The 15,879-nt window shown below is 59.2% G+C and overlaps 2 protein-coding genes across 3 annotated transcripts; one reads left to right on the forward strand and one right to left on the reverse strand.

Annotated features, from left to right (window-relative positions):
- Nucleotides 1-369: 369 nt before the first annotated feature.
- MIEF2 (mitochondrial elongation factor 2) lies at nt 370-4,598 on the reverse strand. Of its 2 annotated transcripts, none has more exons than XM_034065735.1 (4): nt 4,437-4,598; nt 3,976-4,129; nt 3,349-3,526; nt 370-2,657 (listed from the first exon to the last, which is right to left on the reverse strand). In XM_034065735.1, exons 2-4 carry the CDS (start codon nt 4,120-4,122, stop codon nt 1,606-1,608), a joined length of 1,377 nt encoding a protein of 458 aa, XP_033921626.1. In that variant the 5' UTR covers nt 4,123-4,129; nt 4,437-4,598; the 3' UTR covers nt 370-1,605. The 2 variants fall into 2 exon arrangements, with proteins under 2 accessions (XP_033921626.1, XP_033921627.1); XM_034065736.1 differs by lacking the exon at nt 4,437-4,598 and adding an exon at nt 4,240-4,315.
- Nucleotides 4,599-4,608: 10 nt separating this feature from the next.
- FLII (FLII actin remodeling protein) lies at nt 4,609-15,814 on the forward strand. Its single transcript, XM_034065733.1, has 30 exons — nt 4,609-4,721; nt 5,791-5,901; nt 6,668-6,739; nt 6,899-6,979; nt 7,655-7,740; nt 7,868-8,029; nt 8,118-8,221; nt 8,298-8,473; nt 8,554-8,711; nt 8,789-8,873; nt 9,196-9,343; nt 9,437-9,570; nt 9,655-9,867; nt 10,466-10,645; nt 10,717-10,799; nt 10,879-10,953; nt 11,157-11,240; nt 11,308-11,479; nt 11,563-11,667; nt 11,877-12,068; nt 13,189-13,377; nt 13,455-13,594; nt 13,700-13,922; nt 14,014-14,168; nt 14,259-14,319; nt 14,405-14,533; nt 14,635-14,741; nt 14,877-14,982; nt 15,291-15,356; nt 15,462-15,814. The coding sequence occupies exons 1-30, from the start codon at nt 4,659-4,661 to the stop codon at nt 15,594-15,596; spliced, it is 3,795 nt and encodes a 1,264-aa protein (XP_033921624.1). The 5' UTR covers nt 4,609-4,658; the 3' UTR covers nt 15,597-15,814.
- The last annotated feature ends 65 nt before the right edge of the window (nt 15,815-15,879 follow it).

Genomic DNA, 15,879 nt, shown 5'->3' on the forward strand with positions numbered 1-15,879 from the left:
GGTGCAGCACCCAGGCAGTGGGGTGCTGGTGACAGCACCAGCTGTTACTGGCTTTACTGGTCTAACCCTGGTCAGCACTCAGGTAAATGGCACAAGCTCCATGTCCAGGGGACTCATGCTGCAGCCACGGGTACATAGGAGGTTGGAAGAGGAGGAGAAAGGCTTTGCAGGATGGGGTCTGAGCATCACCAAGCTCTCCATGCAGTGAGGGATACCCTCCTGTCACCATAGCTAAGGCTCACCTCAGCCCTTGGAATGGGAAAGGAGACAGAGCAGAGCTGACACAAGAACCAGCATACACAGGGAAGGTTTATTCTCACTAATACCTGGGAACAGTTTTGGAGGAACAAACTCAAATCATGTCCAGACTAAGAGGAAAAGCTGGTTTATTTTCCTACCATAAATATAGCTGTAAAGAAAACTAAACCACAAGAGCTGCTCATACAGAAGCCCACAGGATTTCTCCATCCCCACCAGCATGCAAAACCAGCTCTTCCCATTAAATAGAAGAGGATATTCCTTCACTCTGGGCCTACAGCCAGAACCAAAGCCTACTACAGCAGCCACTCCAAGTAAGGAAACCAAACACAACACCCAAACAAAACACACCTCCTTCATAGAAAAGCATCAATCAGTTCTTGCAAGCGCTCTGCTCAGAGCATCATTCCTGCCCTTTCCTGCCCCACAGCATGGGGCTGAGGGGGAACAGGACCTCAAGACAGCAGCAATACATGAGCGAAAAGGTCACTGGACAGACAGGAAAGGGACATTCATTGCTGTGGTTGGTTGCAGAGCAGAGGTACCTGCAGATGGACACTGGCAGCAGCCCACCCATTGGGGAGCAGGCAGAGCCCTGCTGCAGCCTCACCAAGGGGATCAGCAGCTTTCTTCCTGCCACCACCTCTTCCAGCAAAACATCCATTGGGACAAGAGCCTTGGAGCCCAACACTGCTGGGAGCACATCTCTTCCTCAGGGCAGAGCCAATACTGGTAGAGGTAGGGCTGAGCTTGCCCTTTTGGCAGCTCAAAGGGCCTCCAAAGTACCCCCCTTTGCTATGGCTGTACCTTCAAGTGCCCACACAACCACCCAGGTGATGGCTGGGGGCTTACTTTGGATTGGTGGTACCCTACAGCCCCAAAAAGCATGGCACAAAGCAGGGTGCTGGTGAAAGGACCCATCCAGCACCCAGGATGCTGCACCTTTGGGTCTGCAGGACACAGCAGCAAAAGGAACTGCTCCCCTCCAGCTCCTGCTTGGAGCACAAGGGGGGCCTGACCACTATAACAGGCAAAGGGCACAGGGAACCAGAGACCAAACATGCTGCCCATTGGCTCCCAGTGCCCAGGGGACGGGACTCACCTGCAGGTACTTGAGGTGTGGGCTGCACTCACCCAGGTTCAGCAGGGCCTCCATAAGAGGCTTCTTACATCAACCCCCACCTCTGCTCAGGCACCTTTAATTCAGGTAGAAAATGCTTTGTTTCCTCATAAAGTGCAAGAACTTTGCCTCTTATTCACTAGTCAACTAGAAGCATTGCCACCCTCTCATGGGAGCAGCACGTGGGTGAGGAACACCCTCCATATGGGAGCTCCCAAAGCACCGAGTCATTGCTCCTTCAGCAGCAGCTCCGGCTCAGCTATGGCTCTGTAGAGCATGAAGCCCATCTCATCGATCTCCTCTTCCAACAGCTCGCAGAAGAGGTTGATTTTGGGGTTGAAATAGGAAGGCAGGACCCCTTGCTCCAGGTAAGCTACCAGCTCCTCCAGCACCTCCTGGAACCTCTCAGCAAGGCTCTCTTCTGCCCAGTCTGAACTGGTGGCACTGAGGTGAAGGACGATGTGGGTCATGGGGCTGCCACTCAGTTTGTGCAGGCTGGGATGGCTCTTGCAGATGCCGTTGAGGATGCGGAGGCAGTGCTGCCGAGCCCCAGCATCACCAGCATCCAGCTCCTTCACCTTCGACACCTCTGCCTTGTAAAAGCTCTCAAGCCAGAGGTTCTCCACCAATCCTTGAGGAGGAGCAGCCAGAAGAACCTTGCCCTCCATTTCCACCACTGGGTAGAGGGTGATGCTCAGCTCGACCTGCTCATGTTTGACTTCCACCTTCAGCTCCTGGGATGCCACAACCGGGTGGATGATGCTCCCCAGCAAGCTGCCTATAGCAGGCCAGTTGATGGAGGCCACCAGCAGCTTGTGGAGGGTCTCATTGAGCACGTTGGAGGAGAGATACCGACCCACAATGAACCTGTCCCAGGGGCTGCACCCACGGGGGAAATACTCCAGATCCGTCCTCTTGATCATCCAGTACTGGGGGTTCCTCACCACAGTGTCCTCCCCTGGGATGAGGCTCCAGAGCGCGGTGTCCAGGACCACGGGCAGCATGATGTGGATGTGATCGGCTGCCAGAGCCTCGAGGCCATCGAGCAGGGCACCGCTGAGGAACAGGTTCCCAAAGGGCAGCTCCGGGCACTTGCTCCGCAGGAACCTCTGGAGCTGGGTGCAGATGCTCCTGGCCAGCTGTGGGGCCAGGGATGCTTCCACCTGCGGTACAGCCAAGCGGCTGTAGTGGGAGAGGAGCTTCTCCTGCAGCGTGAGGCAGTGCCGAGGGATGGGTTCGACCCGAGGAGGATCCAGAGGGGCAGAGCAGACCCTGGGCTCTGGGAGAAGGGCAGAGGGAAGGGAGAAGTCACAACCCTGAGGAGGTACCTGCAGCCAACAGCTTCTGCCATAGCCAAGGGGGAGGCACAAACTCGGTGCCCAGCTTCCATCCCACCCCTCTGGGTATGAGGGTGGCCAAGATGCCACCTCCAAGTCCTCTGATGTTAGAAGCACTTCTGAGCTAAGGCAGAGCCCAAATTAACCCCAAAACACAACAGTTTCCAGCCTCACACATAGACAGAGATGGACAGAGCAGGCAAGGGGCTCACTGTCCCTGTCCCTACAGCCTCAGTCCCACTGAGCCTGCTGCAGCATGCCCTTATCCTCCAAACGACCCCGCTCCGGGTCCAGTATCTGCTTTCCCACTTGGAACAAGGCTTTGCAGGCAGCAGGACAAGGCAGCCTTTGTCTGCAGCAGCTCCGGATGGCACCTTCCTGTGCTTCCCACAGCTGACCCAGAAACCAGCACAGCTCCAGAGGAAACAAAGCCCCCACCAGGCCCAGACAGCCGGGATGGTATCAGAGATGCATTGCCTAAAATGGGGCTGTGACTTGGGATCCTCCCAGCAGGGCAGGCTCAGCTGTCCGGACACCCAGCTAAAAATAACATGGAGCTTCCAGCCTGGAGCACACCAAGGTGATCCCTTCCTGACCACAGTGGGGCCACATGCACCCCCCCATGAGCCTCACCTGGTGCTGGTGGCCGGGCTGGGGAGAGCAGGGGCTCGCTGAGGTCTTCCCTTCTCTGCTTCTGGGGGGGTTTTGGTGCAGCTTTGATCAAGGCCAGGTCCTGCCAGCTCTCCTCCAGGGTCTTCTGCTCGGCTTTGGGATCGCCCTCATCGCGAGGGCTGGTGGCTCGGTCTATGAGCTGCAGGGGAGGAAGGCACAGGGGGATGAGTTACTGGCTTTGGATGACATCCCCACTGTCACAGCCTGGACAAAGGGGGACACCAGCCCCTTTAGTACATGCATAGGAAGACACAGCCTCAGAGGCAAAACTTTAGGGAACTTATTTAGGGAATATTTAGGGAATAGAATGTAGGGAATTACATAATTTAGGGAACAACAAAGGGGCAGATTTGCTTCCTAGAGATTTCAACTGGAAAGCAATCAGGTTTCCAAAGGTGCCTCTCTGGATGGAATACTATATCCCAAATGGGTGCTGCTCCAGCATGTCCATGTCCCCCCAGGATGGGAGCAGTCAGCTCCATTCCCACAGCATTCCACCATACTCAAAGGATTATCCAATTGTAGCTGGAGAGCAAAGCACTTCTCCTCCCCATCCCTGAGCCCCAGTGATGCCCACATCACCCTCACCCTCTTCACGGCCAGCGTGGCTATGGCGAGCACGGCTGCCCCGGTGACACCCAGCACCAGCCTGGCGTTGGCCAACAGCACATCGAGGACACTGCCCAGCCCGTTGTCCTCCTGCCGCTTACTCCGCTGGCGCAGGAAGTCACTCATGGCGACCCTATGGAGAGGGGAAGGGAAGCAGCGAGGGATGACCCAGAGCACGGCAGAGGAGCGCAGGGAACGGGGATTGGATTGCACCGGCCCCACGGAGCCCCCCCCGCTGCTCACCTCACCGGCTCCGGGAGGCCTGGGTACGGCGGAGGAGCAAGGGTCACTGCGGGGAGGGACCGCGGGGGGAGCCCCCCCCGAGGGCAGGCAGGGACCGGAGCCCCCCCCGAGGGCAGGCAGGAACCGGAGCCCCCCCCCCCCGAGGGCAGGACCGGGTCCGCTCCGGGCTCCCCCCTCCCGGCCCTGCCCGCACTCACCGCACGCTGCCCGCGGGTGCCGGCGCGCCCTAAGAGCCCCCCGCTCCGAGCCCAGCCAATAGGAGCGCGTCTCGGCCCCGGCTCCGCCCAATCGCGCTCGGAAGCAGAACCTGGCTCCGCCCACACCCCGAGCAACGTCACCGCCGGGGCGGGGCTTGGAGGGGGAGGGGGCGTGGTCAGAGGGGGCGGAGCGCGCCAGGGTCCCTCCGCCCTTCCGCAGCCATGGCGGCCACCGGGGTCCTGCCCTTCGTGCGCGGCGTCGACCTCAGCGGCAACGACTTCAAGGTGCGGGGGGACCGGGGGGGGATCGGGGGGGGACCGGGGACCGCAGGGCTCTGTGAGCCCGGCTCCGATCAGCGCCCCCCCCCCCGGTTCCATGGGGTCCCCGGTTCCCAGTCCCATAGGATTAACCGATCCCAGCTGTCCAGTGCCTGATCCCATAGGACTGAGTGATCCCATCCCATAGGACTGGGCGGTCCCAGTTCCCTATCCCATAGGACTAGGTGATCCCGGTTCCCCAGCTCCCAGTCCCATAGGACTGAGCGATCACAGCTCCCCAGCTGCCAATCCCATAGAACTGGGTGATCCCGGATCCCCAGTTCCCAGTCCCATAGGATTAACCGATCCCAGCTCTCCAGTGCCTGATCCCATAGGACTGAGTGATCCCATCCCGCAGCTTCTCATCCCATAGGATTGGGTGGTCCCAGTTCCCTATCCCATAGGACTAGGTGATCCCGGTTCCCCAGCTCCCAGTCCCATAGGACTGAGCGATCCCATCCCGCAGCTCCTCATCCCATAGGACTGGGCGGTCCCAGCTCCCTATCCCATAGGACTAGGTGATCCCGGTTCCCCGTTTCCCAGTCCCATAGGACTGAGCAATCACAGCTCCCCAGCTGCCAATCCCATAGAACTGGGTGATCGCGGGTCCCCAGTTCCAAATCCCATAGGACTCTGTGATCCCACCCCACACTTCCCAGTACCATAGGACTTAGCGATCCCATCCTCCAGCTCCCAGTCTTACAGGCCCAGGTAATCCCAATTCCCAATCCCACAAGACTGGGCAATCCTACTCCCCAGTTCCCAATCCCATAGGACTGTGTGGTCTTCCCACCACACTTCCCAATACCATAGGATTGAGCAGCCCCACCCCCAGCTCCCAATCCAATAGGACCAGTCAATCCCCATTCCCAATCCTATAGGACTGGGCAATCCCACCCTCCCACCCAACCCCATAGAAATGGCCAACCCCAGACCCTCCACCCACACAGAGCCCCTCAGACTGATCTTCCCAGCTCCTCACCCCATGGAACAGCTGCTATCCCCATCCCCATCCTCATCCTCCTCTTCCTCGCAGGGTGGCTACTTCCCGGAGCATGTGAAGGCAATGACAAGCCTGCGCTGGCTGAAGCTGAACCACACTGGGCTCTGCTACCTGCCCGAGGAGCTCGCTGCCCTCCAGAAGCTGGTGAGCGGCACCTTTCCAGCCGGGAATGGGGCTCTATGGGGTCAGATGGGGCCCTGCGAGGCAGAGACAGGAGCCCTGTGCCTGCCAACCTCAGCGGATGCTCTGGTGTCTAATGATAGGGCTGAGCAATGATGTGTGGTTGAAATCGGATGCAGGAGCTGGTAGGAGTAGGGTTGAGACAGGCTTGGGCTCGGTTTTACCTTGTTTTCCTAGGAAACCAGAAGAAAACCCATGCTCAGATCCTCTGCCCTGTAATAGAAGGGAAAGGGGAAGGTTTAGTAAAGGGGAAATTAAGGTTTTGAGGCTTGTTTTCCCTTTATTTTTGCTAGAAGACACCAAGAGCAATAGCAGGCAGCTGCCTGGCTCTGCTTTTGGGTGGCCTTGGTGGAGTCAGTGGTTGAGGTTTGCTTTGGTGATGCCCTGCACCATTATGGGCCTCATTACATCAGTGTCAGGCAAACACAGACCTTTGAATGCTGCCAAAGGCCCTTGTCGCTGTTTCGGGTGCTGTTGAGCTGGTTTGTGACAGCACCCATAACCCTGCACCCATAACCCTGCACCCATAACACCCTGGGGTGTCTCAGGTCTGCCCCTATGAACTGTGTGTGCATTGGTACCAGTTTGGGACTGGGAGCATCCCAGCAGCCTTGTGTGGGACAGAGCCGAGCTCATCCCAAGACCCCCCCAACATTCCTGGGATCGAGGAGCCCCCCCATTGGTGTTGGGGACCTGTTTCCTCCCCATGCTCACTGCTGCCTCCCCCCAGGAACACCTCTCCGTGAGCCACAACAGCCTCACCACACTCCATGGGGAGCTCTCCGGCCTTCCCTGCCTGCGGGTGAGTGTCCCCCTCATTCATCCCATGGGCATCAACGTGTCCCCAGGCACCTCCTGGCTCTGGGGACACACAGGGATCGTGCCCGGCCACCCCAAGGGGGTTCAGCACCCATGGGGCAGGCTGGTGGCTGCAGTGGGTGCCTCTTGTTCCCCTTCCAAGGCCATCGTGGCTCGTGCAAACAGCCTGAAGAACTCGGGGGTCCCTGATGACATCTTCCAGCTGGATGATCTCTCGGTGCTGGTAGGTTTGGAGTCTCCTTGGCTATAGCAGGAGCCACCTCAGACTCCTGGGTCCCATTCTGGCACCTCAGTGGTACCTCATGCTCCTTGAGGGGTGAAGGTGCAGGGGGTAAATCAGTCTCCCTTTGGCATTTGGGTGATCAGACCATAACTACATCCCCCACAGGAGATCCAGTATCCTTTCAGCACCACTCCTGCTAACCCTATGGTGTAGATAACCCTATGGCATAGATAATATTATGGCATAGATAACACTATGGCGTAGATAGCTCTATGGCACGGTTAACCCTATAACGTAGATAACCCTATGGCATACATAACCCTATGGCATAGATAACCCCATGGCATAGATAATACTATGGCGTAGATAACACTATGGTCATAGATAATGCTATAGCATAGATAGCTCTATGGCGTAGATAACCCTACAGAGTAGATAACACTATAGCATAGATAACCCTGTGTCACAGATAACCCTATGGCGTAGGTAACCCCATAGCATTGCTTGTTGCTGTGTCCAGGTTCTCCATGTGCTCATCCACCTCCTGCACCAATCCACAGGGCAATGCCCAGTGTGGTACAGGCAGGAGATACCCCTGCAGGTTCCCCTTGGTCCTCAGGTGGTGGTTGGATGTGGGCAGGGGCTGATGCCTCCTTTGCTCTCCCATTGCTCCAGGACCTGAGCTACAACCAACTCACGGAGTGTCCCCGGGAGCTGGAGAACGCCAAGAACATGCTGGTCCTCAACCTCGGCCACAACAGGTAGGTCCAGGCTGTGGCCACCTCCATCCATCCCTCCATCCATCCCTCCATATCCTGCCCTCTGCCCCTCTTTAAGGGAGCCCTAATGCAGTCTCAAGCAGCCCTAAAGCCCTCATCTCCCCCCCAGCATCGAGACCATCCCCAACCAGCTCTTCATCAACCTGACGGACCTGCTCTACCTGGACCTGAGTGACAACAAGCTGGAGAGCCTCCCTCCGCAGATGCGACGCCTGGTGCACCTCCAGACCCTCATCCTCAACAACAACCCCCTCCTGCACGCACAGCTCCGGTACATCCCGGTTTTCCAGGCTGGATCCCACTGTGCCGTGTGCCTGCTCCAAGCCCTGACGTTGTCCCTTTGGTTCCATGGTCCACAGGCAGCTCCCGGCGATGACAGCCCTGCAGACCCTGCACCTTAGGAACACACAGCGCACACAGAGCAACCTGCCCACCAGCCTCGAGGGCTTGGTCAACCTGGCAGGTAGGAATGGGGCATTCAGCCCTATGGGGCCTCCTTCCCCATGGGTCTGTGGTGTCACCCCCATTGCTTCCATCAGATGTGGACCTGTCCTGCAATGACCTCAGCCGTGTCCCCGAGTGCCTGTACACATTGGGGAGCCTGCGGCGCCTCAACCTCAGCAGCAACCAGATCATGGAGTTATCCCTCTGCATCGACCAATGGACCCAACTGGAGACCCTCAACCTGTCCCGCAACCAGCTCACCTCCCTGCCTGTACGTCCCTGCCCGCATGGGGCATCCCTGCCCATCCGGAACCATTGTGTTCTCCCTCATCCCACCCTCTCCTTCCCCAGTCTGCCATCTGTAAGCTGACCAAGCTGAAGAAGCTGTACCTGAACTCCAACAAGCTGGACTTCGATGGGATCCCCTCGGGCATCGGGAAGCTGGTCAACCTCGAGGAGTTCATGGCAGCCAACAACAACCTGGAGCTCATCCCTGAGAGCCTGTGCAGGTAGGGGACATAGGGGCTGTGTGGTGCCATGGGGTCACTTTGCCTTGGTCCTATCCCATCGTCTCTGTGCCCCATAGGTGCTCCAAGCTGAGGAAGCTGGTGCTGAACAAGAACCGCCTGGTGACGCTGCCAGAGGCCATCCACTTCCTGACGGATGTGGAGGTGAGGCCAGCACCTCCGGATGGGTCCAGCACAGCCCCTGGGAGCTGTAGGGTGGGATGGGATGAGGTGAGGACAGGGGTGTTCGGGACCGATCCATGCACTGTGGCACACGGTTCAGCCCAGGCAGGTGATGGATTTGGGGCTCCCCTCACCTCATTGAAGCCCAGGGTGTCCCTCCCCACATCCTCAGCATCCCCATGGATGCTTTGAGCTGGAAGGGGCCCTAAGCTCACCCAGTTCCAACCTATGGCACCCTGGACACATCACCCAAGGCACAGGCTCTGCCCCTACAGAGCAATGAGCAATCCCATCCCTCTGTCAGATCCTGGACGTGCGCGAGAACCCCAACCTGGTGATGCCCCCGAAGCCTCTGGATCAGACCTCGGAGTGGTACAACATTGACTTCTCCCTCCAGAACCAGCTCCGCTTGGCTGGAGCCTCCCCAGCCACCGTTGCAGCCGCTGCAGCCGGTCCGTGCCAGGGCCGTGGGGCTGTGCCCCACACACAGGGCAATGGGGGTAATGGGTGTCCCGGCTGCCTCTCACCCCATCCCCATATCCCAGGGAGCGGCACCAAGGACCCCCTGGCGCGCAAGATGCGGCTCCGGCGGCGCAAGGACTCAGCCCAGGACGACCAAGCCAAGCAGGTGCTGAAGGGGATGTCGGATGTGGCCCAGGAGAAGAACAAGAAGATCGAGGTAGGGTTTGGGGTAGGAAAAGGGACCCCGAGCATCAGGGACCCCATTGCCTCCCATTCAGTGACCTGTCCCCATCCCCTACAGGAGACCGGGGAGGCCAAGGTGCCTGACCTGAAGACACGACGTTGGGATCAGGGCTTGGAGAAGCCGCAGTTGGATTACTCGGAGTTCTTCAGTGAGGATGTGGGGCAGCTGCCTGGGCTCTGCGTGTGGCAGATAGAGAACTTCGTGCCCACGCTGGTGGATGAGGCTTTCCATGGGAAGTTCTATGAGGCTGACTGCTACATCGTGCTCAAGGTGCCTGGGGAGCACCAATGGTCCCTCACATCCCCAGTGTGCCTGTTGCATCTCACACCCCATCCCATCTCACACCCCATCCCATCCCACACCCCATCCCATCTCACACCCCATCCCATCTCACACCCCATCCCATCTCACACCCCATCCCATCTCACATCCCATCCCATCTCGTACCCCATCCCATCTCACACCCCATCCCATCTCACACCCCATCCCATCTCGTACCCCATCCCATCTCACACCCCATCCCATCTCGTACCCCATCCCGTCTCACACCCCATCCCATCTCACCCCATCCCATCCCACACCCCATCCCATCCCACACCCCATCCCATCCCACACCCCATCCCGTCTCACACCCCATCCCGTCTCACACCCCGTCCCGTCTCACACCCCGTCCCATCCCACACCCCATCCCATCTCACACCCCATCCCGTCTCACACCCCATCCCGTCTCACACCCCATCCCATCTCACACCCCATCCCATCCCACACCCCATCCCATCCCACACCCCATCCCATCTCACACCCCATCCCATCTCACACCCCATCCCATCCCACACCCCATCCCATCTCATACCTTGTCCATCCCCAGACCTTCCTGGATGAGAACGGCTCCCTCAACTGGGAGATCTACTACTGGATCGGGCAGGAGGCCACGCTGGATAAGAAGGCTTGTTCTGCCATCCATGCTGTCAACCTCCGCAACTACCTGGGGGCCGAGTGCCGCAGCATCCGGGAGGAGATGGGGGATGAGAGTGATGAGTTCCTACAGGTAAGGCTGACCCCCAGCTCCCCATAGCCCCCAGTGCTGCATCTCCATCCTCACCCCTTCCCGGTCCCCAGGTCTTTGACAATGACATCTCCTACATTGAGGGGGGCACGGCCAGCGGGTTCTTCACTGTTGAGGACACTCAGTACATCACCAGGTACCAGTGGGGCAGCAGCTGGGGGGGATGTGTGGGGCTGGCAGTGCCCCACATCCCACCATGGCTGTTTCTCCTCCAGGCTGTACCGTGTCTATGGGAAAAAGAACGTCAAGCTGGAGCCGGTGGCACTGAAAGGGACATCACTGGACCCTCGGTGAGCAGGTCCCTGTGGAGGGACTTGGTGCTGGGATAACACCCACAGCATCACTGCTGCAGCTCTGGGGTGGGAATTGGCCATTCCAGCACTTTCCTATAAGGATGTGGGTCCATATCCTGCTCCACACGGACCCCAGGGTGGGAGGATGCTGATGGACCCCCCTTCTCTCCCAGTTATCCTCTCACCTCTGCATCCTCCAGGTTCGTCTTCCTCCTGGACCACGGCCTCAACCTCTTCGTGTGGCGCGGGGCCCAGGCCACGCTGAGCAGCACCACCAAGGCCAGGTAGGGCTGGTTATGGGGCTGGGGGGGCAGGAGCCCCACACTTCCCATCTCACCCATTGCCCCACAGGCTCTTTGCCGAGAAGATCAACAAGAACGAGCGGAAGGGCAAGGCAGAGATCACACTGCTCACACAGGGCCAGGAGACCCCCGACTTCTGGGAAGCACTTGGGGGGCAGCCCGAGGAGATCCGGCCCTGTGTCCCCGATGACTTCCAGCCCCACAAGCCCAAGCTGTACAAGGTGAGGAGCTGCTGTCCATGGGGCTGTTGGTGTCCCCAGGACCCTGCAGCACTCCTCACCCACGTCCCTATACCTCTCCATAGGTTGGCCTGGGTCTGGGCTACCTGGAGCTGCCCCAGATCAACTACAAGCTCTCAGTGGAGCACAAGAAGAGGCTGAAGGCTGATCTGATGCCGGAGATGCGCCTGGTAGGATGTGTTCTCCCAGTCTGACCAGTGGGACTGGTTTCATGCCCCTTCTGCCTCCAGCAGTGCCCTGGGAGAGGCAGGTTCAGCCAGCAGCGCCCGCGTGGGGATGCTCTGCTCCTCCTGCCTGGGTCTGTGGGATCAAGCAGGGTGTTCTCAGCCAGGGAACCCCATGGATGCCTGATCCCCCTTATCCCCTGCGGTGCCCTCAGCTCCAGAGCCTGCTGGACACCAAGAGCGTGTACATCCTGGACTGCTGGTCCGATGTCTTCATCTGGATCGGGAGGAAGTCCCCACGCCTGGTGCGGGCGGCAGCACTGAAGCTGAGCCAGGAGCTGTGCGGGATGCTGCACCGGCCCAAGCACGCCATGGTCACCAGGAACCTGGAGGGCACCGAGTGCCAGGTAGGGCAGTGGTGATGGATGGGGTGCTGGGTGCCACAAGGGTGCTGTGGGTGCCACAAGGGTGCTGTGTGTGCCACAAGGGTGCTGTGGGTGCCACAAGGGTGCTGTGTGTGCCACAAGGGTGCTGTGGGTGCCACAAGGGTGCTGTGGGTGCCACAAGGGTGCTGTGGGTGCCACAAGGGTGCTGGGTGCCACAAGGATGCTGTGTGTGCCACAAGGGTGCTGTGGGTGCCACAAGGGTGCTGGGTGTTCCACAAGGGTGCTGGGTGCCACAAGGGTGCTGTGGGTGCCACAAGGGTGCTGGGTGCCACAAGGGTGCTGTGTGTGCCACAAGGGTGCTGTGGGTGCCACAGGGGTGCTGTGGGTGCCACAAGGGTGCTGTGGGTGCCACAAGGGTGCTGTGGGTGCCACGAGGATGCTGTGGGTGCCACGAGGATGCTGTGGGTGCCACGAGGGTGCTGGGTGCCACAGGGATGCTGTGGGTGCCACAAGGGTGCTGTGGGTGCCACAAGGGTGCTGTGGGTGCCACAAGGGTGCTGTGGGTGCCACAAGGATGCTGTGGGTGCCACAAGGGTGCTGTGGGTGCCAGAATGGTGCTGTGGGTGCCACAAGGGTGCTGTGGGTGCCACAAGGGTGCTGGGTGGCACAAGGATGCTGTGGGTGCCACAAGGGTGCTGTGGGTGCCACAAGGATGCTGGGTGCCACAAGGGTGCTGTGGGTGCCACAAGGGTGCTGTGGGTGCCAGAATGGTGCTGTGGGTGCCACAAGGGTGCTGTGGGTGCCACAAGGATGCTGTGGGTGCCACAAGGGTGCTGTGGGTGCCACAAGGGTGCTGTGTGTGCCACAAGGATGCTGTGGGTGCCACAAGGGTGCTGTGGGTGCCACAAGGATGCTGTGGGTGCCACAAGGGTGCTGTGGGTGCCACAAGGGTGCTGTGTGTGCCACAAGGGTGCTGTGGGTGCCACAAGGGTGCTGTGGGTGCCACAAGGATGCTGTGGGTGCCACAAGGGTGCTGTGGGTGCCACAAGGGTGCTGTGGGTGCCACAAGGATGCTGTGGGTGCCACAAGGGTGCTGTGGGTGCCACAAGGGTGCTGTGGGTGTGTTACCTCCTCTGTTTAGGTGTTCAAGTCCAAGTTCAAGAACTGGGACGATGTCCTGCGTGTGGATTACACCCGCAATGCTGAGTCGGTGCTGCAGGAGGGGGGTCTCGCTGGGAAGGTCCGTAAGGATGCTGAGAAGAAGGATCAGATGAAGGCAGATCTCACTGCACTCTTCCTGCCCCGACAGCCACCCATGCCCCTGAGCGAGGTAGGGCTGGGGACCATCCCCTGCATCCCCCCATTGTGCTGGGTGATGGAGGGACTGATGGAGCCCATGGGATGCAGGCAGAGCAGCTGATGGAGGAGTGGAACGAGGATCTGGATGGGATGGAGGGGTTTGTGCTGGAGGGCAAGAAGTTCGCTCGCCTGCCCGAGGAGGAGTTTGGCCACTTCCATACCCACGACTGTTACGTCTTCCTCTGCAGGTGACACCTGGCTTGGCCCCTCTATGGGGCTGCTGGACCCACATCTCCCTGCCCAAACCCCCCACCTGCCCCATCCCTCACATCACTGCCTATTCCTGCCCTCAGGTACTGGGTACCAGTGGAGTATGAGGAGGAGGAGGAGAAGAAGAAGAAGGGAGAAGGCAAAGGGGAGGAGGACGGGGAGGAGGAAGAGGAGAGGCAGCCTGAGGAAGACTTCCAGTGCATTGTGTACTTCTGGCAGGGCCGGGAGGCCTCCAACATGGGCTGGCTCACATTCACCTTCAGCCTGCAGAAGAAGTTCGAGAGCCTCTTCCCCGGCAAGCTGGAGGTGATGCTGCTGTGGGCACAGGGATGCAGTTGGGGTTCGGGGCTGGGTTTTGGGGTCCCCATGTCCCTGCTGACACCTGCTCCTTGTGCAGGTCGTGCGCATGACCCAGCAGCAGGAGAACCCCAAGTTCCTGTCGCACTTCAAGAGGAGGTTCCTCATCCATCGGGGCAAGAGGAAGGACAGGGCCAGCCCACCCCAGCCCAGCCTCTACCACATCCGCACCAACGGCGGGGCCCTCTGCACCAGGTCAGCACTGCTGGATGGGGCACCCATGGGTGCCAATGGGCACCACGGCCTCACCTCTTGCTCACTGCATCCCATGGGTTCCTTTTCCAGGTGCATCCAGATCAATACAGACGCTGGGCTGCTCAACTCGGAGTTCTGCTTCATCCTCAAGGTACTGCCCATGGAGCAGCATCCATAGGGATGCTCAGCTGCTTGCCCTCCTCCTGTTTGGTGTCCCTGACTCTGTGTTCCCCCAGGTGCCCTTTGAGAGCACAGACAACCAGGGCATCGTCTATACCTGGGTGGGAAGGGCAGCTGACCCTGACGAGGCCAAACTGGCCGAGGACATCATGAACCACATGTTTGATGACTCCTACAGCAAACAGGTGAGCAATGGGAGTCGAGGGGGTTGGTACCAGCTTACCTGGGTGGCAACAGCCATTGGGGCAGGGGATGGTGATGCTCAGCCCTGTCCCTGTCCTTGCAGGTGATCAATGAGGGGGAAGAGCCTGAAAACTTCTTCTGGGTGGGCATCGGGAGCCAGAAGCCTTATGATGAAGATGCTGAATACATGAAGCACTCCCGGCTCTTCAGGTGGGTCCCATAGTAGCCAGCGCATAGCTCCGGTGATAAGGAAACCCCTTTCCCAGCGCTGTCCATCCGGAGCAGCTCCATCACATCCCTTCCTTCTGATGCCATTGGTATGGTCCCATCCTGCTCTTCCCATAGGTGCTCCAATGAGAAGGGATATTTCTCCGTGTCAGAGAAGTGCTCGGATTTCTGCCAGGATGACCTGGCTGATGATGACATTATGCTGCTGGACAACGGGCGCGAGGTGATGGGGGCTCCATAGGGATGGATCTGCCGGTGCCTCCATCCTGGCTCCATGTCCTTGTCAGTCTTCCAGTACCTAAAAAGGGGCTGCAGGAAACCTGGAGAGGGGCTTTGGACAAGGGATGTAGGGACAGGGCAAAGGGATTGGCTTTAACCTGCCCAAGGGGAGACTGAGATGAGCTCTTAGGCAGCTCTTCCCTGTGGATGGGGCTTGGAGCAGCTGCTCCAGTGGAACGTGTCCCTGCTTGGAGCTGGATGAGCTTTAAGGTCCCTCCCAACCCAAACCATTCCATGCTTCCTTTCCCACAGGTCTACATGTGGGTGGGCACCCAGACCAGCCAGGTGGAGATCAAGCTGAGCCTCAAGGCCTGCCAGGTAAGCCTTGCTCCTATTGAGGGAGCATTTGGGCACCTCCATCCCATGGGGCCCTGGTCCAGCCCCAGAGATGGGTGAGAGCCCCATGGCTGTGCTGTGCCCCAGGTCTACATCCAGCACATGCGCTCCAAGGACCCCGCACATCCCCGCAAGCTCCGGCTGGTGCGGAAGGGGAATGAGCCCTGGCCCTTCACCCGCTGCTTCCATGCCTGGAGTGTCTTCCGCAAGCCCCCTGCCTAAGGACCAGTTCAGTCCATCCTCATCCCCACATCTCCCAGCACCAGGCCCAGTTCAGCCCCTTCCCAAGGGCTGGATGGGGCAGTGTGGGTCCATGTTACAGATCAGTGCTGAGTGGTACCCAGGTTGGTTTGAGGATGCTTTGCTTTAGCACAGGGGGGGCTGTTCATGGGCACATCCCATTGGTGTCACATCAATAAATGCTGCACTTCTCACCCCAAGCCTGTGCCCATCTCACTCCCAAGGGGGGTCCTCACCCCACTGATCCCTGTGGTTCAGGGGACCC

This window comes from Melopsittacus undulatus, chromosome 8, assembly GCF_012275295.1.
Source record: "Melopsittacus undulatus isolate bMelUnd1 chromosome 8, bMelUnd1.mat.Z, whole genome shotgun sequence".
In the NCBI taxonomy this organism is placed as follows: domain Eukaryota; kingdom Metazoa; phylum Chordata; class Aves; order Psittaciformes; family Psittaculidae; genus Melopsittacus; species Melopsittacus undulatus.

Bases quoted from the DNA above. Each gene is read 5' to 3' on its own strand.
- FLII (XM_034065733.1), top strand. From the start codon at position 4,659: ATGGCGGCCACCGGGGTCCTGCCCTTCGTGCGCGGCGTCGACCTCAGC. The intron at 8,030-8,117 runs GTACATCCCGGT...CATGGTCCACAG, and splicing joins CTCCTGCACGCACAGCTCCG to GCAGCTCCCGGCGATGACAG. The intron at 9,571-9,654 runs GTAGGGTTTGGG...CATCCCCTACAG, and splicing joins AGAAGAACAAGAAGATCGAG to GAGACCGGGGAGGCCAAGGT.
- MIEF2 (XM_034065735.1), bottom strand. From the start codon at position 4,122: ATGAGTGACTTCCTGCGCCAGCGGAGTAAGCGGCAGGAGGACAACGGG. The intron at 3,527-3,975 runs GTGAGGGTGATG...CCTCCCCTGCAG, and splicing joins CCACGCTGGCCGTGAAGAGG to CTCATAGACCGAGCCACCAG. The intron at 2,658-3,348 runs GTGAGGCTCATG...CCCTTCTCCCAG, and splicing joins AGCCCGGCCACCAGCACCAG to AGCCCAGGGTCTGCTCTGCC.